The 27042-nt window shown below is 42.0% G+C and overlaps 1 protein-coding gene and 1 long non-coding RNA gene across 25 annotated transcripts in view; one reads left to right on the top strand and one right to left on the bottom strand.

Annotated features, from left to right (window-relative positions):
• Positions 1–27042, top strand: part of PKP4 (plakophilin 4) — a 245733-nt gene that overhangs the window by 202765 nt on the left and 15926 nt on the right. For 17 of the 24 annotated variants that reach the window (XM_082691357.1, XM_082691363.1, XM_082691355.1 and 14 more), the window contains 6 exons: positions 2162–2294; positions 3374–3587; positions 17896–18079; positions 21115–21232; positions 22980–23171; positions 23371–23544. In XM_082691357.1, coding sequence (XP_082547483.1) covers positions 2162–2294; positions 3374–3587; positions 17896–18079; positions 21115–21232; positions 22980–23171; positions 23371–23544 — 1015 coding nt within the window. The remainder of the gene's footprint in view (positions 1–2161; positions 2295–3373; positions 3588–17895; positions 18080–21114; positions 21233–22979; positions 23172–23370; positions 23545–27042) is intronic. The other 7 variants (XM_082691356.1, XM_082691371.1, XM_082691362.1 and 4 more) reach the window with 1 other exon arrangement.
• The window catches only part of LOC309844447, a 48409-nt gene continuing 24961 nt past the window's right edge, over positions 3595–27042 (bottom strand). The window contains exons 3-4 of the long non-coding RNA XR_014300696.1: positions 10002–10048; positions 3595–4422 (exon numbers count right to left, since the gene is read on the bottom strand). This is a non-coding gene — a long non-coding RNA (uncharacterized lncRNA). The remainder of the gene's footprint in view (positions 4423–10001; positions 10049–27042) is intronic.

The raw sequence follows: 27042 nt of genomic DNA, 5'->3' as shown, positions 1-27042 counted from the left end.
TTAGATGGGCCAGACAAGATGGAGAGAATGGGTGGGTTGGGTTTATATGAAATATTACAGAGATAGTCAACAAAGCTTGCTGATAGGTTGGATAAGAAGGATTTAGGAAAGAGAGAAGTCAAGGATGGCTCTATTTTGTTTTGAGCAAATAGTGGATAGTCTTCTTGTCACCAGTATTTTCTGATTCTATTACATTCTCTACTTGGCCACCAGAGTTATCTTCCTTCTAAATGTGACCTTATAAATGTTGCCTTGTCTCACTCTTCTGTCTCAAAACCTCTGCCTTCTGTTCCTTATGTGAAGGGGAAACATATGGACTACCTGGGTTTCACACACTCCGGTCACTTAATTACTAATCCCAGTTCCTTGTCTCTATTAAATGTTATTTATAGTGCCTACCTCATGGGGCAAGTCAAGGTAAATGAGGTAATGCATATAAAGTTTATGCCATTAATAAATAATAACCATCAATAAATAATCAAGACTATTTCGTTGGGCACATAAGACTCTGTATATGAAACAAATGCTTGTATCTTTCTAGCGCCTGCTATGGCACCTGCAACATAGAAAGGATGCACTGTTCATTTGAATGGGTATGTCTGTTTGTGCAGGGGTAGATTACCCCTTTGCAGTGGACAAGCAAGTGAATGCATGGAGCCTTCCCAGACTAAGAAGACTCTAGGCCTTTATAAACTGCACAATAGAAGTATCACTAGGTTGCTAATTTAAAGGTTTAACGTTTATTCAGTATCCATTTTTTGGTAATAGTTCATTCTGTAGTCAAAGTCTGCAAATTTGTTGTTTTGTGAACCATTTCTAAGAAGTTGGTCTTCATATGATATAAGCATATATTCATATTTAACAAGGATCCCAAACAGTGAGCCAGTCCGTTGACATCGGAAAATTCTAACAATGTGATGTTACCTGAAAAGGCAGAGTGTAAGAGTATATGAGCTTAGTATGATTGTATACTCATTATACAAGAAGTTGGGATAGCATAGGGGTTGCTAACACAAACTCTGAAAGCAGACTGCTCTACTGTTGACAAGCTGAGTTACTTAAGACAAGTTACTTAGCCTCTCTGTCCCAACCTCCATATCTAAGTGGTTACAATAAGAATCTATGAATTAATACACATAAAGTGCCCAGAATAAGTACTCATGAACTAAGTGCTATTTAATTATTGAAAATTAATTAATTTAAAATTATTGAAATTTTCAATTCAAAAATTATTTCAATTAAATATTTCAATAAAAATAATTCAGTTATTCAGAAATTAATTATTGAAAAAAGTTCTGTAGACCCATATGCACATTTGCACACATGATAGAAAGGAAAAAAAAAAAAAGACCAGGAGGAAATGTTAACAGTATTTTTTTTCTGGATATAGAATTATTGATTAAATTTTTTAAATAATTTTCTATGTTTCTATCTTATAATCAAGAGCAACCATAAATTCTAAGTTTCTAAAAAACCCTCGGGTGCGGGGCGCCTGGGTGGCTCAGTGGGTTAAGCCTCTGCCTTCGGCTCAGGTCCTGATCTTAGGGTCCTAGGATCGAGTCCTGCATTGGGCTCTCTGCTCAGCAGGGAGCCTGTTTCCCCTCTCCCCACTGCCTGCCTCTCTGCCTACTTGTGATCTCTCTCTCTCTCTGTCAAATAAACAAAATCAAAAGTCTTTAAAAAAATAATAATAAATAAAAACCCTCGGGTGCATGTTATTTGCAGATTCCAGGCTGACACCAGATCTGCCCTGTTCCCGCCAGCCTTTCTCTCTCTGCTCAGGCATGACTTCTCACCTGACTAAAATGCTTCTGGTCGCCTGAGCCTTGCACCAGCAAATTTCTTACACAGGAAGAAAGGCATAAAATTAGAATCGCAGAGGAAAAGGAGAATGGAGAAGTTTTTCATATTAAGAACTTCCTTTGTTCTCTTGAATCTCTTTCTGCGCATCCGTTTATCGTGATTTCTTTAAGATCAGAAGCATCTGGGCCTCTGCACATGTTGATCGGGGAGGAGGGTTACTTATACTTCTCCTATTTTAGGAGTCCTGTAACTTCCAGTTCTGGCCTCAGCCAAGCTTTTTTCTCCTGACAAGTGCTTCCTCGAGTGCCTCGTTAAGGCATGGTCCTTCCTTTTTTGAAGCCGTGTTTTTCTCGCACAGGGAGTTTGCGTGGCGTGACCCCGAGTTGCCCGAAGTCATCCACATGCTGCAACATCAGTTCCCGTCAGTGCAGGCGAACGCGGCCGCCTACCTGCAGCACCTGTGCTTCGGCGACAACAAAGTGAAAATGGAGGTACAGCCCCCAGCGCCAGGCAGGCCCCCCTTCCGTGGAGCAGTCCCATGCTTGTGTGCTTTAGAAATTACCAGATGCAGTTCCGAGGCCCTTTCAAAGGGATATTTTGGTATCAGCTACCCTGTTACTTCTTAGCCATGCACTGCAGTATTTCTCAGGAGAAACCAGGATGAGTATACTATACGCTTGGAGTGCTGCTAGCATTTTCAAATCGTGTGTCCACCATTAGCTTATTTATAAAACATCAAGCAAAAATCAACTTAACCTGCATTTTTAGAGTAGTTTCTACTAAATGAAAATTATGTATGAAACTAGTGAGCTTATGTACTTGACGAGGTTCTGGTCAAGATCTGTTCCAACATACAATTAAGTCATTACAGAGAATTTATAACCATTACTAATACTGACCCTATGTGCATATTTTATTTGAGATTTTTAAGTTTTTTGGCATTTATAGAAATACAGTGAGTCATTGGTTATCAGCTAGTGTCCTATGACATACAGATACTTTCAACATCTTAGCATTTTCCCCCTGCACTGGCATATGGAACCTAAGTGTTTTTCAGCAACCTACTGTGTAAAACAACATGCCAGTTACTGAGCTAAAGGTGGATAAAGGAAATAGAGCCCAGAAATATTTATGTAATGTACTAATTGACAAAATGAAAGATTAGAGAGAGTAGTCTAGAGAAACAGTTGTGTAAACCAAGAGACTTCAGTCAAAAATCCTTTCCTATATGTTACCTCAGTTCCTACTCAACAGCTTTGTTATGTTTGTGTATTGCTCATTGCCCTCAGAAGTATATGCATAACCCCTCCGTGTGTTTAGGAGGTTGGAGTAAGATTGTGCTAGCTACACCTAGTTCTCCCTTCCTTTTTTTAAGCCAAACCCAGAAAAACAGCTCCATCTTGGAGAGTGTCCTTAATGTTTATAAAAGATGTGTTACTTAGAATGAAAAGCAGCCTTTTGAAATGATCTGGAGTTGTCCATTTCCCGTAATCCTTCCATAACAGACTTTGTTTGATCACTGATTAATCATATGTCACTTAGGCCTGGTACCTAATATTTTTCATTCTAGGTGTGTAAGTTAGGGGGAATCAAGCATCTGGTTGACCTTTTGGACCACAGAGTTTTGGAAGTTCAGAAGAATGCTTGTGGTGCCCTCCGAAACCTTGTTTTTGGCAAGTCTACAGATGAAAATAAAATAGCAATGAAGAATGTTGGTGGGATACCTGCCTTGTTGCGACTGTTGAGAAAATCTATTGATGCAGAAGTAAGGGAGCTTGTTACAGGTGGGTGAACAATGTGATCTTGTCCTGGAGGAAATGTTGCAAACCGTCTAGACAACTATGGTAGCACTGGGAGGGAGTTGGGGATTCTCAGTAGGAGATGATTGGAGGTGATTAGAGGGCATGGCATGGCCGGTTGGGGCCTTTAAGTGCATTCTTCCAGCAGACCCATGGTGAGGGATTGATTTGAAGTAGATGCACCTGACGTCTGGGAGTCCTGTAGCCTGGAGGTAATCCTTGAACTGCATTGGTGATAGAAAGAAGGGGTGGCCAGTTGAAGAGGGAACAGTGCCCTCACCGTGAGGGCATGGTGGTCCAGTGTGGGGAATGAGAGAACAGGAGGAAGTGAATGAAGCTTTGTCTTAAGAGACTAGAGTGTTGCAGCACTGTCAGCTGGACTCAAAGGTTCTTGAGGTCCAGACGAAAGAACAGTTGTACAGCAAGGCAAATTAATGGCAGCATTATTTATAATAGAGAGTTAGGGGGAAATGCTGAGTATTCACTGATAGGAAAATTGCTCAATAAAGAGCAGCGCATTCACAGCAAAACTACAGACAAGGGTTAAAACATGCATTCGAGGTATCTGTGGCAACATAGATAAACACCCAGAAACACTGGCAGAATGATACACACAGCATAATACTATTGGTGTAAAGTCTCTAATATGTAGGTTGAGTCTATACGTTAATTTTTGGTATATACATGTGCATTACAGTTAAAATTTGTCATTGGAAGGACAGAAGCTAGGTTAAGGATAGTAGCTGCCTCTAGGGGATGCAGGTAGAGAAAAATGGGGTTGAGGGGTATCATCCAGCTCTGTTTCTTTAAAAGGAAAAACCTGAAACAAATAAGACAAAATATTATTTAACAAAACTAGATAGTAGAAACCTGGGTGTTTTATATTTGCTATGCTATTGTTCATGCTCGAGATACTTAATTTAAAATTTTCTAAGAACGTTTTTTTAAAAAATGAATCCCATTCTCCACTTGCTTCCACTATGAAGTTAGAGCTGTAGGTTCTGTCAGATGTAACTCAGTAACACTTGGAAGGTAGCAAACCATCATGAATCTAATATTTAAAGGGAATCACCTTTCTTACAAGGTATTATAATGTTGAAAATATAGTACCCTGTACTCCAAATAATATTGGTATGGAATTTACATAATAAAAGTAGAATACACTTTATGTATAATCCTAAACTCTGGAATGAACTGCCTGCCTTAATGTAGTTTGAATATTACTGTTTCAACACATCTAAATTGCATATTGATTTATTGGTATGTTTCCTTTTTCAAATGTTTTGGATGCATCAAACCCTCTCACACCAAGAAATAAATTATTTATACTTAAATGTATATGTGTATAAAATGAAAATTAAGACAAACTAAATAGAACTAAGGGAAAAGGAAGAATATAGATATAACCATTCTAGAAGTCAGTACAATCACTGTGATTCTGCCCCCAAATTAGCATTAAGTTCTCTGTTAGGGAGGTTTAGAGGAGACGGCATGTTTGAAGCATATGAGTGCTTTCTTCTCCATCACTGCTACCTTCCTGGGAATTGTCTAGATACTTTCTCCCTGTAATACCTGGGCAGCCAGTGAGCCGGCAGACTGACCTGTGTGGGCTCCCTGCAAGATCAGTGGTGATCCGCGGATATCCTGATGTTCAAAGCACAGCTTCTACTCAGATTTGGTTCTCTTTTGATTAACTAGTCATGATAAATATACAGGGTTTTTTCTCTTCTGTCATAATTTGTCACAGGAGGAATAAGTCTTTGCTGGATTTTTGTTTCTCAGGCTTTATCCTTGGGTGAAATGGTTACAGTACCTGTCCTGAGCCAAGCTCAAGGAATTTGTAGGATTTAGTGATAAACAAGAAGCAAGTACATGAAAGTTTGGTGATTTCTTTTTCATTTGAGAGTAAATCCGATTTATTTGAAGTAGAGAGCCAGACTTTACTACTAAGAGCTTTTAGGTACTAATTCACCTGGCACGTACTCCAGCTCTAAGTGCTACTTTAGGCTTCCCTCCATGTTCCACTATTTCTGTGTGGGTGTAGTATTAGCTGCTGAGAACACAAGATGTTTTCATTCATGGGCCCTAGCCTTGAAAGGAGGATATGAGTGTTTATTAATTCAAAAAGGTCTATTTCGCCAGTAGATTATATTGCTTTCAATGTAAAACTAGCAACAACCTCTGATTTTTTTTTTTTTTTTAAACAACTGCCAGTTGGCTTTAGGCTTTAAGAAATATTTTTTGTCCATACTTGTAGGAGAGGGAAAATTAGGAATTGCCTTTAAACTCTGTACTTTTACTCCTCATAATTTATACTGATAGAAGAGCTGATTGCTTACAAAAGATTCTCTTCAAAAGTTGTCTTTGCTTTGGAACGGGAGTGGTCAGTTTGTGAACACTTGACTCAGTTGACTTATATAAAGGAGTTGGACCAGAGGACTTCAGAAGTGAATCTCCAGCTCCAAAATGCTAAATATCAGCCTGAGTTTGATTTGTATATAAACATTATCCAGCTAATATGAAACTACAAAGTCATAATATAAATCTAGCTGGTTATGTGTGTGTCTGTTGCATGCATGCATGTATTTATAGACCAAGATTTATGAAGACAAGAAAAATTATATGATCACATTTTCCAGTTCCAGAATTTAGTGGTACCACCTTTAAATGCTGTTCAGCAATTTTTTAAAAAATGAGTAGTCCCTGAAGTGTTTGAAAGCATGACAATATCAAGACACCCTTGCACTCTTTCACTAACTCTTTCCTCAACTGAAATACTCCTAAGCCATCTTTGAACCATAGAATCACAGGGTTGGAGGGGACCTCAAAATAAATTCTGTCCCTTCAGCTATCCAATGCATGTATCCCTTGTACAGCTTCCAAGTAAAGTAGCCACCCATGATGTGCTTGGGCCCACAGGGACAGAGAACCCATGGCTCTGTGGGGTTAAGACTGAGTGGCATGTTATCCAAAGAGCAACAAGAAGACATTAAGTATGGCTTGAGAAGGCAAGAAAGATAGGCCCTCTGGAGCTCATTTGAGCTAGGAACAGCCCTAGCAGAGAAGACCAGTAGGCCCTAAATCCAGCATCCCAGATCTCTCCTAACCTGGAGAGTGTGTCCCACTCCAGACCATTCTCATTAAAACATGTCTGCTCCAAACATGGGCAGTTGGGTGCTATGTGACCACATCACTCGGCAGTGATATGAGCTGCCCATCTCCTGTGAAATCCTCTTTGAAAACAGAACGTTATTCTTCCAAACTTCAATGTTCTGCAGTGTTTCCACAAATCACTCTGGCCCTGGCCAGCCTTGCACAATGCTTGCCCTTTGCAGGTGTGGTGTAGGAGTTCCTTAGTGGGGATTATAGTCAGTTTAGGATCGTGCATTGTTAAAGCACAATGAACTGCTATATGTTCAAAATACTGTGTTTTCTGAAAAAAAATACTATCCCCTTTGAAATTATTTTATTCTTAGTAGTAAGTAATTCCACCTAGTTATTAATCCAAAGACATATTTTTTCTGGTCCCCTTTGTTTCAGTTTGGCATTTTAATGTACATAAATAAAAAATTTTAGCTGTTGTTTTAAAAAGATGCCTCTCCTTTGCTTGGAATATAATAAATGCCCAGCACCTGCATTTTGGACCACATCTTTATTGGCAAGGAAAAATGCTTTTGCCAAGGTGTATTTTCTCAAGACAGTAGGGCTGTCATTGTTAATTAAAATGGTCCTCTAATAATGTAACAGGATTCTTGTGTTTTCTTAATTGTGTTGAACATTTTCCAGGTTGAAACCTGATGAAGCTCGCTTTTTTTTAGTAATTGCTAATTTATATGGGTGCTTGGAGTGGGTCTTTTGGTTTGGGGTTTTTTTTAATACATATATAATCACAAAGACACTTTTTGCCTTTATTGTGCTTAAACTTGAAAGCTACATGAAGTATGGTTGTTCCCAGTCGGGTTATAAAATGAATGTCTTCTAGGCCACACACTATGGGTGGAAAGTGGGAACATCTTGTCACTAGGAAAGATATGTGGAACTCATTTGCTCAAGATAATTAAATAGTGTTTCTAAGCCAGGAAATATGAGTTTCGAGTTATTGAGCATCCTGAAAGCATCATTTTTTAGAAGCTATCGAAACTGATAGTGCACAGAATCCAGAGGCCTACGTTTTAACATACCAGATGTCCTAAAACTACTACACTTCTATTATCCCTATTAACACTAGTGTTAAATATCAAAAAGTAGCCTTTGTTCTTGAATCATATTTGAGTTTGTTTAAATGACTGCTATATTCACATTCTTTCCAATTTAGCAAGTGATTATTCATCCATATGGCTAAGTAAAATATTTCCACACTGTTTATTTAAAAATTTTTGGATGCTAGCCGTGGATTTCAGACACTATGCAGAACATGAAATTAGGTTTACTCCCTCACCAATCATTAGCACCATGTTTCTAATTAGGTAATAAATTAAGAGGAAAATGATAGCCCTGCACTAAGGAAGGGTAGATGGGCCAGTCTAAAGTTGAGCAAACAGTAGGATGTTCTATAAAGAGCAGGAGCTTAGTGGACATGCATTCAGTATTTGGACTGTTAAGTGCCATTACGGGATGAAATAATTTACTAAACATGTCCCCTTGGTCTAATTATTATGCCTTCAAAAAAGTCATTTCTTCTTTGGTCCAGAGAGGAGTTAGCCTATTTCTCTCTTGCTTTTCGTGGACCACTAGAGCCATCAGGTGTTACATGGGGAATTTCCAGAAATCTAGCTATACCTCTTCCCAATTCCCAGCCAACGTCAGTGGGATCCTTAACTACTTGCCCCACTTTATAAAACAGGAAAAACAGAATTCTGTGCTTTCTTATTTACTGAACATTTCAGACCATAAAAATTGGTAATAAGAAATAAAATGACAAAGAAGTTTAATTGGTAACAAGACAAAATGGTGTCTTATAAATGGGACAACTTCTAATGCAGAGTCACAAAACTTTGAACTGGAAAGGGTCTTTAAAAAATCTTCTATTCTTCCCCCCTATATTGCAGATGAGAAACTGGGGTCCAGAATGATTGAGTCGTGGCTGGGTTCTTGACATGTAGGCCGGAGCACGTCCTTCCCTGCCTCTTCCTCTGCCTCCTCCCTGTCCCTTCCCTGGGCCACTGAAAAGTGCTGAGCAGGGGCAGAATCTGGGGGTGTGCCAGCCCATTTTCAAGTGTCATCTCCCTTAATTCTTTCAAATTACCACCAAAAAGGAAAGAAAAAACACCTTTTACTTTCTGAATTTCGCCCGAGAATGTAGAGAAATGTGTTTGAATTTGGCCACTAGCACGGTCACATCAAACCAGTAGGTATAATCAGAAAGTGTCAGGTTGCTTAGAAAACATGAAATGTGATTTAGTCTTGTGAGTATTTCAAGATTTATAGTATGACAGATTTAAGTATGAAATGATTCAACCTTGTAAGTAGAATATGACCTTCTATTTTATGTGTAGGCTTCTAAATGCCAAGGAAAATGAGGCAGTCAAGTGGGGGGTCTCGGGGTCCCTATAGACCCCAGGTGGGGGCGCCTGGGTGGCTCAGTGGGTTAAGCCGCTGACTTTGGCTCAGGTCATGTTCTCAGGGTCCTGGGATCGAGTCCCGAATCGGGCTCTCTGCTCAGCAGGGAGCCTGCTTCCCTCTCTCTCTCTCTGCCTGCCTCTCTGTCTACTTGTCATCTCTCTCTGTCAAATAAATAAATAAAATCTTAAAAAAAAAAAAAATACTTACAGACCCCAGGTGGTCAGCTGTTGCTCAAAACAGAATTTCTACGTACAAGAAAGGCCCCACAGTGACACACTCCCTCGGGAGATCAGACCGTCAGTATATCTGAGAAGGATGAAGGCATATGACAAAAATCTAAAAAGAAGACACCCAAGAGACGCGAGTACTTCACAGTTTCTGAGTCTGTAGAACTTCTCATGGCTTAGTACTGGAGGTACATTTGCCTCTAGGCTTCTGCTGGCACCAGACAGCTAGGTCAGCGATTCCATGCCCACGAAGAAGCACATTCCTGGAACCCTTCAAAGTTAGCTATGGAACACGTAACTTCAGTGACCTTTTCTCAGGCACATCTCTAGGACAGTAAATGACCTAATTCTGTGCCAGAGGCTGAAGTAACCTGAAGAACAATCAGGGTGGCCAGGTCGCTGCCCTCCCTGCCTCCTTGGCATCACTGTGATTCTCTTGGGAGTATTTGCCCATGTGTGACCCCATTAGCTTTTACAAACTCCCCCGAATGAAAGAGCCATCTTGTACATCCCTTATGGGCGTTTACATCCCTTACAGTCAGCAGTTCTGAATTGCTGATTTATTTTCAGCAGAAATGCCTTTCTAGGGTCTGGAGGACTCCATACTTACATTATGTAGTTAATCCTCTCAACCCACCCATGAAGTTGCAAAATAACCTGAAATAAAAGAAGAGTATGTTAAAATGTAAATGTGAGTCTATAAACGGATCTCTAGAAATTGACAGATCTTTTAAAAGATACACCTTTGTACCTGAAAAATCACAGAAACGCAGTCTAACCCTTCTGTTCTTTAAAAGATTCTAAAGATCTATCACTCTTGCCCTTCAGCAGGGGAAAACTTAAAACAGCAGGAGCAATCTCCTTCAAATTAAATATGTAGGCTAGAGCCCCACTGTGTGCAGCCTCTGCAGCTAGCCCAGGCCATGGCTCCCCACTGCCCCCTCCAGGGAAGACTCCTTCCGCATCACCTAAGCGCCTTCTCACTCCTGCTGCTGAGACCAGATGTGGTGACCACTATGCTCATAGCTGGGCCCAAGGGAACTTGTCCGTGCCTGACAGGGAGTATGCCGTAGCTGTGTGCGGGGAACCGCAGGGAACATGCAGGCGACCAAGGCCAGGCCTCTCTGTGGGACCCAGCCCTCGTGGCAGTTGTGCCAGCCTGCAGGGAGGACAGCAAGCAGGCCTAGCCTGGCAGCAGGGCAGGAAGAAGGAAGCCATGAGAATCCATCATGGCACGTTCTACCAGGAGTCACTGCACACACTTCAACCAACCTCTGCTGAGATGGGAGCATCGGGGGAAGCCTGGGAGTGATTAGACACCACCAGGAGTGTTGTGTCCTCAGCATTTGGCCAGAGAAAGAAAGACTTTTCTATGATTAAAGACAGTACTTCTGTTCACTCTCATAATAATTGCTTTCCCATTATTTCAGTTCCATTTGTTTCATAATTTGTTCACAGCATTCCAGTCCTGGTGGAAAGCTTGAGTGATTTGCCTGAAGCCACAAATGGTAGGCGTTTTTCACTGTAGTGATCTCTTCCTGCTACCCCTCGATTTCCTCCTTCCCGTTACAGTTCCAGATCCTCACACAGATGCCAAGCTGGGGCTCAGCTTGCAGGCTACCCTCACCTTGCATTAGGCTCCACACTGTCAGCACAAGCATTCACCCTTCTTCTTTGCCTTCCCATCTCATCCTCATCACATTCCCCCTAAACTTCTTCCTGGAACATAGGCTCTCCCCCTCCTGGTCCATGAGCACCCCCATCACCCCTGGGATCAAACCTGTCCCTCCCTTCTACACCTCTCCACTTTGCTGTTCATGTCTGCAGCCCCTGTCCTTCCCTTCTAGGCCAGCCCAAGCCTCACAGCTCCCCAACTCCTGCCCCTCCCCCAAGGCTGCAGCCCACCTGGAAGGGTTTCCCCCAACCCCAGTGCTTCTCCCTGGCCTTGGCCCTTCACACTGCAGCTCAGGTGTGGTGGTGCCCACTCCTACCAGACAGGTTCCTACATTCAGAAGAACATCCAGGGAGATGCAGCATGCTTGGAGTTACTGAGTTTTGGGATGAGATTGACTTGTTTCCTCCCAGCTCTGGGACCCCAGGCAAATCACCCCTGCCAGTACCAGCTCTCCCAGTGATAAGCCCAGTATCTGTTGCTTGGCATGACGATGGGTGTGGAGTGCCTAGCACAGATGACATGCGAGCTGTGCTTGTTGCTCCTCCGGCTCTTGCATGCTTTGTGATGGCTACTCTGGGTTGTAACTGCTTGTGGCAAGGCCTCTGAGAGCAGGGGGCTCACCTACAGGTCTCCCTTAGATGTTGGCATGAAGTGAACAAGTATCTCTCCCAGCACTTCCCAATAGACGTATAATGTAGGGCACATGTAATTCTGAACTTCCTAGTAGCCACATGAAAAAGGAAGAGGAACAGGTATTATTTACTTTAAAAATGTAGTTTATTTGACCCAATTCTTCTAAAATAATTTATAAGCCATATAAAATTATTAATATGAGGTTTTACATGCATCTCTTTCATACGAAGTCTTCATGCTCCACTATGTAGATGTTTCTAGCCTGTCTCAATTTGGACTAGCCACATCTGGCCCATAGTTCCTCCGTATGGCGACACAGATCTATACCATGCTTGGGTATTAGTAACATGCATGTGAAAGGCCTGAGCTGCACAGCCTTCATGGGCAGGGATAAAAGAGGCCATACTGGGACCAGATGTAGTAGCCATAGAATCTTGACATTACTGTCTTCCCAACAGAAAGCCTCAGAGGTTGATTTAAAACAACAACAACAACAAAACAAAACCGTAAGGGGTTAGGAGAGAGCTTCAGGAGCAGCTTCAGTGAGCAGAAGTGGGAGAGCTGTATTTGCTAGATCATGAGTGTTTCAGCAAAAGATTGTCTAGGGGCATAATAACGGAAGCACATGCTCAGAACAGGCAGCGGCCCTAGCTTCAGAAGCCCACATTCCTGCCTTGTTATCCACGGACTGAGTTTGCAAGATGCACACACACTTGGACCTTCATATGCAATCTGAAGCCTTGAGGTTTTATATTTTCACTGATAGCCTAATATTTGTATCCCGACTTAACCAAGAGTATTTGCAGGGTGGGTATCCCAACACCATTGTGTTCCAAGGCTCACACAGAGATGGCGGGGCAGGGATTGGGGGGGGCAGTGGCAGGGGCTGAGCGCGTATATCAGAGCTGAAGCAGAGACATGAGAGTGACCTGTCATGACGCTCACTCTGTCAGAATAGTGGGACCGCATCCTCTGTTCTCTGATCTAATACTCTCCTCCCCACTAAGGCTTGGGTAGTTCTCTTTACCTCATGGACCTCTTGTGAAAGAGCAGGACTGACAGAATAAGGCTTACTCATGGAAGAAAATGCAGGAACATGTCCAGAAGTACACTAGTTCTTTTGGTCCTTTTTTTTTCTTTTTTTCTTTTTTCTTTTTTTTTTTTTTTCTTTTTTTTGAGGGGGGGAAGCTTTTTATAATTAGGAAACTGGACACGAATTGAATGTTATGTAAAAATTCATGCTTTTAGATTTCTTTCATAACAGAAAGCAGTTGTATAAGCTGTTACATATTTCTGCTACCAGAGAAATAATATTTTCCAAATATTGTTCGGTTGGTTTTTAATGTCCATTAAGAAACACATTTTTCAAATAGGGCTATTACTTTAATTAATCAGTAGGATCAGTTTCTAATTTGACTATAAAATTATCAATTAGTTGTTAGAATAGCTATAAAGCTATTTTTAAATACAAGCTCTTTCAAAATTCTGCAGTGTAGGATTTATGTGAAGTAGTATTTTAACTACTTTATTCATTCTTTGTGGGGGAAATGAACTTTCATCTTTCATGGGAGTGTTTCATTGCAATTATTGGTTACTCATAATTGCATGTACTTTTTCCTGCAGTGGAGAAGAAACAGCTTTTTCTAGAATAATATGCATGAAATGCTCTAATATTTTCTGATTTAGTTTATATGTGTATATTTTTAGTCCTCACAACAAATAGCTAATTGCCTTAAATTAAATAAAAACCTCAAGCTTCCTAAACCAAATTATAGATTATTTGTAACTTTCTCTTTAGAAACCGGGGGATAATGGAGTATGCTGCAAAATATTTTTGAAGCAAACTTTGCATAAGGATGTAGCCGCTGGAGGTTTATCATGTTACTAAGGACACTAATCCTATGGCTCTCTGTTTTCTCAACAGTCTCGCCACATCTGGGAGTTGGTGCATTTACAGTTCATTACTTACTGCTCTAGCAACATTCTTCCTGACCCATTAAATGAAGGCCTAGACAGACTAAGTGGGGAGAACATTGTTTTATTACTACTGTAGTGAGGTAGAGTATACACAGGTATTATTAGCTGGTCATAAGAATGGTGCTTTTTACTTCGAATAGATCAGCCAAATTAATCATTCCATAGCTAAAGCTTTTAAGTTTAATTGAACCTTCTTCATCTAATATTGGTTGATCAGAACTGGTTATTTAGGCTTTCCATAATCTTGTTTTTGAAATAGAAGGTGGGGAAGAGAAAAATCAATGTCTCTGATATTTGAAGTGGCTGGTTTAAATCCACACCCAGTGCTGTAGCTCTTTGTGTTACATGGTGAAGTGCAGGATTAGAGGGATAATGTAACTCAGTGCAAATCATCACGCTGCCTTGGTATGGGTCCTCTGAATGCTGCGGACTTAGCAAAAATAGAATCATTCCCTTTTTTGTGGTCAAGAATAATTTTGAACATTTTTTGAGGTTACAGAAAGCCTGTAGTAGACTTTTATATAGTAAACTGGCTTTACAATCAGTAAGTCATCTCACCTGACCAAAAATAACACAGTTACCTTGTGTACCGAAGGGTTACATATTTTCAGACAATTTAACATTTTATAATTGGGCAACACCAATCTTTTTTCTTTATTGCACTTTTGAGGGGTTAGGATTCTGGCCTGCTACTGTGTAACTCTTAACTTCTGGAGATGTTCTAGAGATGTAACAGAAACGGAATTCTTCTATCCTCAGTGCTAAGATGGTGATTTCAATGACCATCTCTTTTAGTCTTCATATGAAAGGCAAGCAAAACTATGCTGGCAAATTCCTTTAAAGATCCATGATTTTGTTCTGACTTCTCCCTTTAGTTATAAACTTAAGACACTGCTGAATACTCAGCTTAAGGAAGTCAGGTAATAATTATGAGCTAAGTCTGACAGAAAGGAAATAAAAGGGAAATCAAAAATAAATACATGCTATTAAGTTGGACCCAGCAACAAATATTTGTGAGCACCTATTATGTGCTGCATATGTGTAACAACACATGTAAAGGAATGGATCATGGTAGAATTGTTCCTCACTATACTTGCCTAATGTAATTAAAATTAAATTTAGAAAAACAAATAACCATTCTTTAAAACGTCAACATGCAGAATATTTCAATCCCACAAAATAATTAAATGGCAAGCTAATTCATTTTGTGCAGCTTGATTCTATATGTAAAGCACACAATGCCTGGCACAGAGTAAAATCACAGTAAATGATCATGTTACTGTAGTTTATATTGATTTATGAGCATTTATCCTGTTCAATCCCATGTAGATAAAGGCTAATAGCAAACCATAGAATGACATAATTCCACTGATCGTTCTAAATACGTGATAAAAGAAAGAGGAGGACAAAATTCTGGTACCTGCACAGAAAGGCAGGGAAATCCACAAATCTGGGAAATAGCCTTTTCCCAAAAGTAGGTGTTAGCAGGAGTCAGGAGGGGAGGCAGGAACCATGAAAAACAAGACTTTCTATCAATGATCAGAAAACTTCTAGGCATCAACTCCTAGACCCATCGTGCTAAAGTACCACCCCTTTTCTTAGTCCTGTTTTCACCTGAAGTCTGTGACTCACCCTGTTTCATTTTCTGTAGCCGTATATCTAATTTTATACTTATAGCCTATAATGTAATATACTTTCCTTTCCATAGGCCTTGCCTTAACGGTTAAGTTTTATACATTTTTTCTGTGAAGTACAACGTAGCCTATTAGAAAATGGTGCCCTCCCCCATGTGTTGAATTCTGTGAAGTGAGGAATCTGAAAATATGTTATGAAATTGTCAGAGGAGTTTAGGAGATGACCTCCTCACCAACAGTGTCTGGGCTACGTGCTGCCTGTGGCTGGCTCAGCCCCAGCAGGCCCCGGCAGTTCCCTAGGTCGACTATAGCTGTCCTCTTAGCAAGAAGTGCTAAAGCCCCATTCATGGCAGCCTTTATCACCCCCCTTCTGTGTCTCAACCCACTCTTTCTTCCATCTTCTCTCCGTTCCCCTGTCTTTGCATCAAAATTAAACCTCCAGGGACTTGTTTTTCATCCTTAGCAACCAGGTCTCTCCCTTGGTCATCAGTCCTCTGATACCTTCCCCCTGAAACAATGCTTTTCAAGTGTCTTTTACACATGAAACTCAGTTTCCAACAGAAACACACAGTGTGGCCCAGTCCTGAGAACAGATGAGTATGGAGCCACTCTGGGTGAGTTGGGGTGGGGACCTGGCAGCCTGCTGCCAATCCTCCTCTCCCCACACCTCACACGGCTGCCCCTGAGAGAGTCCAGCGAAACCTCCAAAAAATAGGTAACACAACCTCCCTAGATTAAAACCATTTTATATAGAAACTTCTGGCCAATTCTGTCAGAACGCAGGGAGAAATAGCCCCACCTGAGAAACTGAAGTTCATCTCAGAAGCACCCCCAGTGTATGCTGCACTCCTGACTAGAACCCATTTCTTGTTTGCCACGTGATAATTATATAAACAAAGGTCTATAATGGTCAACAGAACAAGCTTTCAGAGACAAATCAAGGTCTTTACTTTTACTGATCACAAATTGTCTACCTCCCTCCCGTTTGGAGCCTAGCTAGATGAACCACTGCCGAGGCTAAGGTCCTCTGGTGATGGTGAGCTAACCCACCCCAAAGGGTAGGAGCAAGAAAAGGGCGAAAGACCTTGAGAAACAATGGTAAGACCATATAGCCAGGTCCAGAAGTCAAAGCCAAGGGTAAGAGGAGAGCAACCAGGCATAGCGCGGAGCAGAACCCCTTCGCAGACCAGAGCCCAAGTATCAGCCTCCATCAACGACCTCTCCCTCTGCAGCATGGATAGGGAAGAGTGATGTGCACAGAAGGGGCAGTCCTCTCTCCACTCAGAGTATCAGTTTACTATCTGCAGTTCCGGCTCTATGCTTGTACTTCTTCCTCCAAAGGAAGAGCTTCTGTCAGCTCTCACACCTCCCTCCTTTGTAGAGGGCCCTGCAGTTTCTCCCGGCCTCAGAAAGGCTGAGCAGACAGTCTGCTGTTACCGGGCAGGCACTGGAGCAGCAGTTCTCCCCACACTCTTGATCGGTCATGTTCACAAGCCTCACACGCTTTCACGGAAATGAGCAGATTTGCCGGCTCCTTCCCCTCCACAGGGCCTCAAGCGTTTCTGTGTATTGATAATTCTAAAAGCACTGTGTGGGCTTTTAAGTGTCTTGTCAGGGATCCACCAGGAATGCGGGGCTCAGAAGGAACCTCAGCACCAAATGCACCACCTCTCCTCGCCCCTCCTTTTCCTTGGGGAAATGCAGTAATGTGAAAATGACGTAGAGTAGGTCTACTCTTGAGTTAGCTCTAATTTCTAAAAGGATCATTCCTAGAAAATATGTGTGCTGTAACAATAATTTAATCCACCTCATCTTTGACACAGAAATGAAGACACATACAATTTAAATACCCCTCTAATAAGCTACGTTTAAGGGCAATCCTGATACGAATTACAATATGAGGGATTTAATGTTTTGTTAGTCTCACCTGTATCCAAAAGAGAATAGCAGTAACTTGCACATGGTAATAAAACTCTTAATGTGGAAATTAAAGTGTTTAAACCTTATCCTAATGAGGGAGACGAAGCAAATGGAACTGCAGTGTATGTTACGTATGTTACTGCAAGCATACTTAAGTTTGAGCTTCCCAGGAGCAAAAGTAGAAAAAGGAAGCATGATACAGAGAAATGTGTCAGCCTTTTGAGAAAGAGAAATTGTTTCCAAGTACAAAATTCTAAAAATGGTTTGTCACACAGAACATTGAATGTAAGGGATGATGCACGACAGCTTTACAACAATCACAGGTTTATGAAATTCATGACCCTTGATTGGATTGTGCCCCTCCCCCTCCAAGAGTGGCTCTAATTTGCTTTGCAGAAGCTAGAGTCATCTTGTCTGGTAGACACATAGGCTCTAAAACTTACGAGAAGGACTCTTAGCGCTTTGTAATACGCTGCCAGAAGCTCACATATGTTCACTCAACATTTATTAGAGGTCCGTCCCCTGCCTGGTTGCAAATTCAGGCCATAGATTAGATATGGAACAGACTGAGTTCACATCACTTAGGGCTAATATGTTTGTTTTATTTCTGAACCTACAGGATCTCTAACTGATGGTTTGATTTTTTTTTTAATCTCATTTTTTAGGAGTTCTTTGGAATTTATCTTCATGTGATGCTGTAAAGATGACAATCATTCGAGATGCGCTCTCAACCTTAACAAACACTGTGATCGTTCCACATTCTGGATGGAATAACTCTTCTTTTGATGATGATCATAAAATTAAATTTCAGACGTCACTCGTTCTACGTAATACTACAGGTTGCCTGAGGTAAGTTCTTTATTTCTTCTTTCCAATGAATTCTTTGATTAAATAACATGTGTCATGGGTGAGTTGATTTTAGAAGGATTTATTTCATCTTATAAACACTTACCTACCTTTCTAAGTTTGCTTCAAAATTTAGGCCACTGGACTTTTACCCTGTGAGGAAAACACCATGAGCACAGACTGGTGGCCTGAAAGACATTATCTGATAAATGACTCTTCTGTGGATTAGTAAAAAGGGCCCTTTCAGGCTGAAATTACTGCCAAAACTCCAGTGTTTTCTACTTAACAGCATTTTCCTGGTTATCACATCCTGACTACTAATGTGTTTGCAGCCTGGTTTTTGTTTAAATTCAAAATGTGATGGTTAAGACTTCCCTGCTTTTTAAAAGCTGCAAAAAAAGGTGTGTGGTTTAAACCGTTACTGGGTTTGAATTTATAAATAACTGAAAATGAGCCCAAAACTATTTTAAGTCATTATCTTTAGCACGTGAAACTCATAAGGGCTCCTTTAAGTGTGGACAGGCATGCTTATTGTTTACCGTTAATACTCATCAGCTCAGCTTCTACCCAGTGTCCCAAGCGTACAGTGCTCTGGGAACTTGAAGCAGAAGCCTTGGGACAGAGTGGCGTGGTGACTCTGAGAGGCAGCCTGGCTTCCCGCCCCACTCTGAGCCTCGGTCTCCTCATCTTTAGAATAGGCATTAAAATACCATCTCACATTTGTGAAGAAGCAGCTCATATAAAGTGCTTAGTGTAGTGGCTGACACACAGTGGGCACTAGCTAACATTTAAGCATCCCTATAACAGCTTGAAAGATGGGGAGGGAGCCTGAGTTGCTACTCTGAGGCAGCACTGTTATGACAAGTGACTGTCAGCCGCCTTGCTGTGGGTGGATGACAAGAGTCAGGATCCTGGGAAACAGGCCAGCTTCCTAACTCAGATGCCTGCATCAGAGGGCAGATTATATTACCTCCCGATGGTCTGTGGAAGGAACGTTTTATCCTTTCTCTGCTCCTGGATCCAGGGAGGCTGTGATCACTCCTTGGCCAGCCTGCCGGCTTCCCAGAGACAGGACACAGCAGTCCAGTTCCCACGGGGGTTCCAGGCTATAACCATTTTTGGTGCACACCCCCCGTGTGAAATCAGTGATGAACAAGACAGGTCCCTGCTTTGAGAGAACCATATTCTATTGAAAACAAACAAGAACATAACAGTAGGTGCCATGGTGATGTAAGAGTCATTAGGAGATTATTTTCATGGTCAGGTGCTCCTCACAAGAGGTGAAGTTAAAGTCTAGATCAGAAATCCCACCAGGAGCTGCTCATTGGAGGATGGGGTGGGGTCAGGAGGAGGCGTGTTCTTAGCAAAGGGAACAGGTAATAGAATGGCTCGAGCTTAATGGGTGAGGCACAGAGTGGTACCAGATTATGTAAGATTTTTGAAGTCAGAGGAAGGAGTTTACAGTTTATTCCAGATGTCTCAGGAGACTGTCAGAGAGTTTTAATCTCGGAAGTAGCGGGACTAGATCCTGGCTTCAGTGTGAAGACTGAACAAGGGCAGCAATAGAAGAAATAGGAGGCTGAGTCTGTTGCAGCAATCCAGGCAGACCACGACAGTGGCCTAGACCAGGTGCTGGAGCAAGACAGGAAATAGGGGGTATTTTTGTGGAGGGAGAGCTAATACCTAAATCTTTGGCTGGATCAACTGGGAGCACAGGAAGAAGAAAGGGTGGAGGGATGAGCTGTTGAGAGTTTTGAGATGTCTGATTAGCTCTCCACGTGGTGATGCCAGGAAAGCAGTTGGATAAAGGAGCCTGGAGTTTTACAGAGCGGTCAGCCTAAAGGTAAATGTTTGGGAGTCTTGCCTGGACCTGTAGGTTGGCTTAAAGCCAAGGGACAGAAGGAGAACACCCATGAGAATGTAAAGATAAAGACAAGAAGGGACCAAGGTAGTCCTGGGCACTCCAGAGGGACCCACCAGCAAAAGAGACTGAGAAGGAAAGGCAGCAAGATGGGAGGAAAACTAAAGAGGTAGAGTCCCAGGGGCTTGTAAAGGAATGTAAGACGGCAGCTGTTGAGTGCTGCTGAGAAGTGACACAAGATAAGAGCAGAGAAGGGATCATGGGTGACACTCTCTGGCCCCAGAAAAATACAGATGAAAAATCATTCCAAAACCCCCTTATTTGGCCTAAGTTTTTACAAAATCTCAGACTTAGCCTAGAACTCTTGTTAATAACATATAAAATTGATTCCTTAAAATTTGGTGTCAATTCATTAAGGCAAACTGATATCAAAAGTTTCAGTATGGGGGCCCCTGGCTGGCTCAGTTGGTACAGCTTGCAACTCTGGATCTCAGGATTGGGAATTCATTCCTACACTGGGTGTAGAGATTATTTTAAAAATAAAATCTTTAAAAAGAAAAAAGTTTTAATATGGACGAGACCTAAAACAATTTTCAGGGCTTTTTATATTTGGGAAAAAATGAGGAAAATTGTACCATAAGCAAATGTCCATATTTAATATGAATGGTTATACAAGAAATGACATTTCATCTGTCCATTCAGGAAGGATTTATGACCACCTATCACAGGCAAAACATTGTAATAGATGCAGGGACTGCCAGTCGTGGTGGCCCAGAGCAGAGCATGTCTAGAAATAACAACCATGGTTAACAGACACTGCAGGCCCTTTGCTAATTCTTTTATAAGGAGCGTTGCTTCCTCACACGACCCTGTGAGGTGGTCAGTATTATTCTCCCCTTTTTACATATGAGGAAGCTGAGGAGGATGGACCTCAAAACCATTTTTAAGAGGTTAAAAAGTGGTTTATCATAGGAGGGATACAGAGTTTCAGATGGCCCTGCTCCCTTCTGTTTGAGTGGATAATGAGGGGTTAGTCACTGGGAGTTCTCAGGGTCTCCTCACATGGGATCTACATGGCTGCTCTCGGTCGTCCGGCCCCTCAGACCATCCGGTAAGGCTCCATGGCTAAGGAGTGAGTTGTTCATCTCAGCAGCTTCCATGTGTCTCTGCCATTCAGGAACCTCAGCTCCGCAGGGGAGGAAGCCAGGAAGCAAATGCGCTCCTGTGAGGGGCTGGTGGACTCGCTGCTGTATGTGATCCACACGTGTGTGAACACCTCCGATTATGACAGCAAGGTCAGTGCTGGCTGGCCACGTGAGGGGCGCGATGGCAGGTGACAATAGCTGCCAGACGCTGCTCTTGCATGCCACTGTTCTTTCTGGAATTCTTGACCCTTTCGTACTCATTACACTATACTCCAGATTAAGCGGGGGGCGGGGGTTCTCTTAAAATTACAAATTAACAGAGACATAACAATTTAAGAAAATAGCCTTAAAAACCATTAAAACTGAGTAACTCCGTATGGCCAAGGACTAAGCATAGGATGGCAGGGTCCTGACTTTCTTTATGGTGGTCTTGAGCTAATCTTCACTGTGATTGCCCCTGCTGCTGTTGCCTCCAGTCATGTGCCCTATGGCTAGAATCTGATCCATCTGTATTTGAGTATCTACTGAATAAACGTTCCTAGTCGAGGTGCTGTAACCCACCAGCCTCTCTGCCTTTCTAGCCCCAGTGCAGGCCATAGCCCCCCACCCCACACCCACTTGGATACCCTTCTCTACACATCCCCAGTCATACCCTTTCATCCCTCCCTCTGTTGCCATGCTGGTTAGTTTGTTCCCAGTAGGTGCCCCTTCTGCTCCCCTCCTGTTTTCCCCATCCTTGCCCCAGCACAGAGCCTTCTACTACTCATTTTTTTAGCTGTGACAACCACCTAGGATATGCCCCAGGAGCAGGGGCTGAGGAAGGTGGCAAGAAACAGGAAGGAGGCGGCGCCTGGGTGGCTCAGTGGGTTAAGCCGCTGCCTTTGGCTCAGGTCATGATCTCAGGGTCCTGGGATCGGGTCCCGCATCAGGTTCTCTGCTCTGCAGGGAGCCTGCTTCCCTCTCTCTCTCTCTGCCTGCCTCTCTGTCTGCTTGTGATCTCTCTCTGTCAAATAAATAAATAAAATATTAAAAAAAAAAGAAAAGAAAAGAAATAGGAAGGAGGGACTAAAGGTGTCAGGATTTCCAAGGTAGGCCAGATACTTGCTTTTCAGGACAGGCTAGATGAGAGGCCAGAAGTAAGCCTTGTGTCATAAATGTGGCTCTGAGAGAGAAAAGAACGATGAGTGATAGGCTCAGGGAGAAGATAGGGGAAGAGTTCAAAGTGATGGCCAGACTTTTGTTTGAACCTCATTGAACCAGAAGATCTGTAGATGAAGTTGAGAGGAGTAAGCAAGTGGAAGGAGAGCTTCCTGGGAAAGGGGTGAGCTTGGCTTTAGGTGCTCTCAATGAAGTGACAGCCCTGCAGTAAGAGGTGTGATACAGACCTTAAGAAGCAAAAGACCACATACAGAATGGCACAAAGAGATCATAGAACTTTCCAAAGAGGGAAGGGAGAGTTCGGAGACGGATGGAAAGGCCAAAGACAAGACTTGGGGGGAGGGCCTTCTCCAGAGATGGGATTGCTCACACCTCTTGTCATGGGGAAGACTTCTAGTGGCAGGAAGGAGTGAGGTTCTGGCAACTTAGGTGCCTCTCTGCCCCTGCAGCAACCCCGAAGCAGAAACGCTGGGCATTTTCTCTTCCAGAGCCTTGCACATTTTAATCAGCTCAAAATCAGATCCACAGACATAGTAGGGACAGCTCTGCACTCTGTCATTTGGGTATCCCACAAAAATTATAGAATCATCATTCTTTCCCTAGATTGTTTCAGGTTCCCATAAGTGAAAAAGCAGTCTTCTCAGATTCTACATTTACTTAAGCTCACTGCTGCTCAGTACAGAAGCGTTTGCAGCAATGTGCTACGATGGTTTTAATTATACGGCGTGTTGGTTTGCAGACTGTGGAGAACTGCGTGTGCACCCTGAGGAACCTGTCCTATCGGCTGGAACTGGAGGTCCCGCAGGCCCGGCTGCTGGGGCTGAGTGAGCTGGATGACTTACTAGGAAAAGAGTCTCCCAGCAAGGACTCGGAGCCAAGCTGCTGGGGGAAGAAAAAGAAAAAGAAAAAGAGAACGCCACAAGAGGATCAAGTTAGCATTTTATTTGACATGAAACTCTAAAGTTTCATTTTTCTAGGAGTAAGAAATCACATATTTGGCAAGAAAAGAAAATTTTTCATTATACAGTTTTTCTACCTAACTATAGCTGAATCCAGCAGAGAGGAATGTTGTCAAGTATTGGAGATTGTGTTCATTTGCTTCCATTTCATGTGTGCTCTTTGTTTTTCAGTGGGATGGAGTTGGTCCTATCCCAGGACTGTCAAAGTCCCCCAAAGGGGTTGAGATGCTGTGGCATCCATCCGTGGTAAAACCATATCTGACTCTTCTAGCAGAAAGTTCCAACCCAGCCACCTTGGAAGGCTCTGCCGGATCTCTCCAAAACCTCTCTGCCGGAAACTGGAAGGTATGATGTCCTCCAGGGGTCCCCACTTCTTTCTATCTGTACAGCCAGACCAACAATGACAGTGAAAGGGACACAGTTATTAGGGCAAAAAGGGGACAGGGGCGATTGCAGTTGGCTCTAGGCTCAAAGATGAATGTGACATAGCCCTCCCTGTACAAACTGAAAGCTCGCAGGAAGAAAGTACAGATCAAGTCGGTATAGTGTAGAATATGAGTACTGTAGGGTCTCAAAAATGGACATCTAACCCAGCCTGGCAGGTGAGAGAAAGGCAAAGAGGGGAGACCAGAAGTACGGAAGGTTTCCTGGAGAGATGGTGCTGCCCCAGTGGAATCTTTCAAAATGAACAGAAGCCAGCCAGCAGAGTCTGAGGTTGAGGGTGTAGAGGCAGTGATCCAGAGAAAGGGACAAAAGAAAGGCCTTGAGGTGAGAAAAGGACAGCATGGTGGAGACTGCAAGATGGGGGCCGGGCATCAAGGACAGCACAGGCGTGGCCCAGGTTGGATCCAGGCATTGGAGATAGGCCTGGCGGCCAAGCAGCAAGAGCTGAGATTTGACCTGCAAAACAGAAGGGCCACTAAAAGGAGTCAAGCAGACAGGTGATGCAGATGTGGATACTCTTGGGTCCCTCTGCCACAGTACAGAAGGTGAATTCAAAGAAGAGGAAAGTAGAGACTAGGATTCGGTGCTAAACGTGCCAGAGGCCTAAGTTAGAGCTGAGCTAGGGCAGCACTTGCAGGGGAAAGGGACCCCTCTTCCTCTCTCACACGCTTACAGAACATACATGTGTGGCAAAAGTTACCGTGTCTCCTTAAAGGTGTGTAACTTCTTTATGAAAACTGAAAGTGGTTTCCTACTGTTACCACTGTAAGAGGTTCTCAAAACTTTATAAACATCATCTACCAATTTCCCAGACAATCCTTTTCTGAAATATTTTCAGCCTCTAAACACTACTTGACAAGTGTATTTTTTTTTTGTTTCCAGTTTTTATTTAAATTTTAGTTAACACATAGTGTAATGTTGGTTTTAGGAGTAGAATTTAGTGATTCATCACTCACAACACCCAGTAATCATCCCAGCAGGTGTTGATCGTAATGCCCAGCCCTCTACCTCCACTCCAGAAACCCTCAGTTTGTTCTTTATAGTTGAGAGTCTCTTATGGTTTGCCTACCTCCCTTTTTTTATCCTTCCCCAATGTTCCTGTTTTTTTTTAAATTCCACATGTGACTGAAATCATATGGTATTTGTCTTTCACTGACTGACTTATTTCACTTAGCATAATGTATTCTAATTCTATCCACGTCATTGCAAATGATAAGATTTCACTCCTTATGGCTGAGTAATATTCCATTGTGGTATGTGTGTATGTATATATGTATATAGAGATACACATCTATATATACACCACAGCTTTTTAATCTAGTCATCAGTCGATGGACATTTGGGCTCTTTCCATAGTTTGGCTATGCTGATAATGCTGCTATAAATATCGGGGCACATGTGCCCCTTTGAGTCACTATTTTATGTCCTTTGGGTAAATACCTAGTAGTGTAATTGCTATCATAGGATAGCTCTATTTTAAACTTTTTGAGGAACCTCCATACTATTATTCAGAGTGCCTGCACCAGTTTGCATTCCCACCAACAGTATAGGAGGGTTCCCCTTTCTCCGCATCCTCACCAATATCTATTGTTTCCCGTGATGTTAATTTTAGCCATTCTGACAGGTGTGAGGTGGTATCTCATCATGGTTTTGATTTGTATTTCCCTAATGATGAATGAGGTTGCGTATCTTTTCATAGTCTGTTGGCCATTTGGAAAAATGTCTATTCATGTCCTCTGCCCATTCTTAACTGGATTATTTGGTTTTGGGGATGTTGAGTTCGATAAGTTGTTTATAGATTTTAAATACTGACCCTTTATCAGAGACATCATTTGCAAATACCTTCTCCCATTCCGTAGGTTGCCTCTGAGTTTTCTGACAAGGGTATTTTAGTAGAGTTTTTATAATGCTTGTTTTTGGCTTCTTCCTTCACCACCACCTCCCAAAGGGGGAATCTTTTGGCCACTGTATTATCCATGAGAGTGAAAAGCATTGGTCAAGCTAGGTGTGGTTTGTTTCATGCAGTCACCGCTATAATGAATGCATACAAGTTATTTATGGCCTGGTGCTAAGCCAGCATGGTCATTTCGTTATTGTTGCTCTTAAGTAACATGCTAATAGCTCAGCATCTAAGTGCTGGCTCTGGAGTCAGATGCCTTGGTTTTGAATCCTGGCCCTTCCACTTAATAGCTAGGGGCCTTGTACTTTCCATCCTCAATTTCTTCATCTGTAAAATGGAGATAATACCATGAGGTGGTATACTTCATGAGGTGGTTGTAAGAGTTAAATAAGATAATAAATGTGAAGGGCCTAGGACAGTGTATAGCACATAAGTATTTATAAATATTTATGTTGGTGACCCAGTGTTCACATCCAGTTTCTTGTAACCCAAGAGATACATTTGATGACAATAAAAAAGAGTAATTGACAGAGATGAGATTTGAGTTGTGTTTAATTTCACCTCTTGAGTCATTTAATGAATGAAAGTTAGATGGCTAGCTCATTTAAAATATAAATACTATATTACAATCATTTCAAAAGTATCTAAAATAATAAATCAAAATATTAGAGCCTCATTAAGAAAACAAGATAGTCATAACCACAGATGTTATCAAGTCAGAAGCTATTTTGGGAGTGATGAAAACTGTAGTGTCCCCAGAGGGAAACACTTGGCTGGGCTGGGCTGGGCTGGACTGGCTGGGCTGGGCTGGGCTAGGTGGTCTCCGGATGAGAAGGGTATTGGCTCTGTCCTTGGAGATTTCAGAGAGAGGTTGAGAAAGCTGCCTGGATGCTTTACTCTATAGCAAGTCATGTATTCCATTTCCTTCCCCTCACCGCTCCGCCGTAGATTTCATTTGATTTAGAAAATAGAAGTATTTTTTTCATATGAAGAATGTTAATAGGATCTTTGAAATGCATTTTTCCTCTTACTTGTATTATTAAAGTAATCTATTCTGTTGGTATTCAAGAAACTGAGTGGTCAACCGTATATTTTAATGTTCAAAATAGTACAAAAGGCTGGCCGATCTTTGTCCTCCTATCTTGACCACAGCAGGAAGGTATTAGATGTTTTATGAGCAACATTTTTCAATTATCCTAAATTTTGAAAAACAATATGCATTGGTAAAAAATGTCAATAAAAACTCAAAACAAGATTAAGGACCCAATTTTCAAATGCTACTTTTTTTTTTAATATCCCTGATGACTTAGCTAGCATTCATTTCCAATTCAAATGGTATACACGTTGACTCGCTGAACAGACTTGCCTCATAGCCACAAAAAGAATTTCTTGACTATGAATTAAAAAAAGCAGCAAACTAATCTTGCATAAGAAAGCATTTTGCACACAAATATACTTTTTCACCAGTCTGTATGAATTATGATGCTTGATGTTTCTGG

This window comes from Mustela nivalis (genome assembly GCF_964662115.1).
Source record: "Mustela nivalis genome assembly, chromosome: 11".
Lineage (NCBI taxonomy): Eukaryota > Metazoa > Chordata > Mammalia > Carnivora > Mustelidae > Mustela > Mustela nivalis.
Note: the sequence above shows the minus strand (reverse complement) of the source record. Positions and strands in the feature narration are given on the sequence as shown.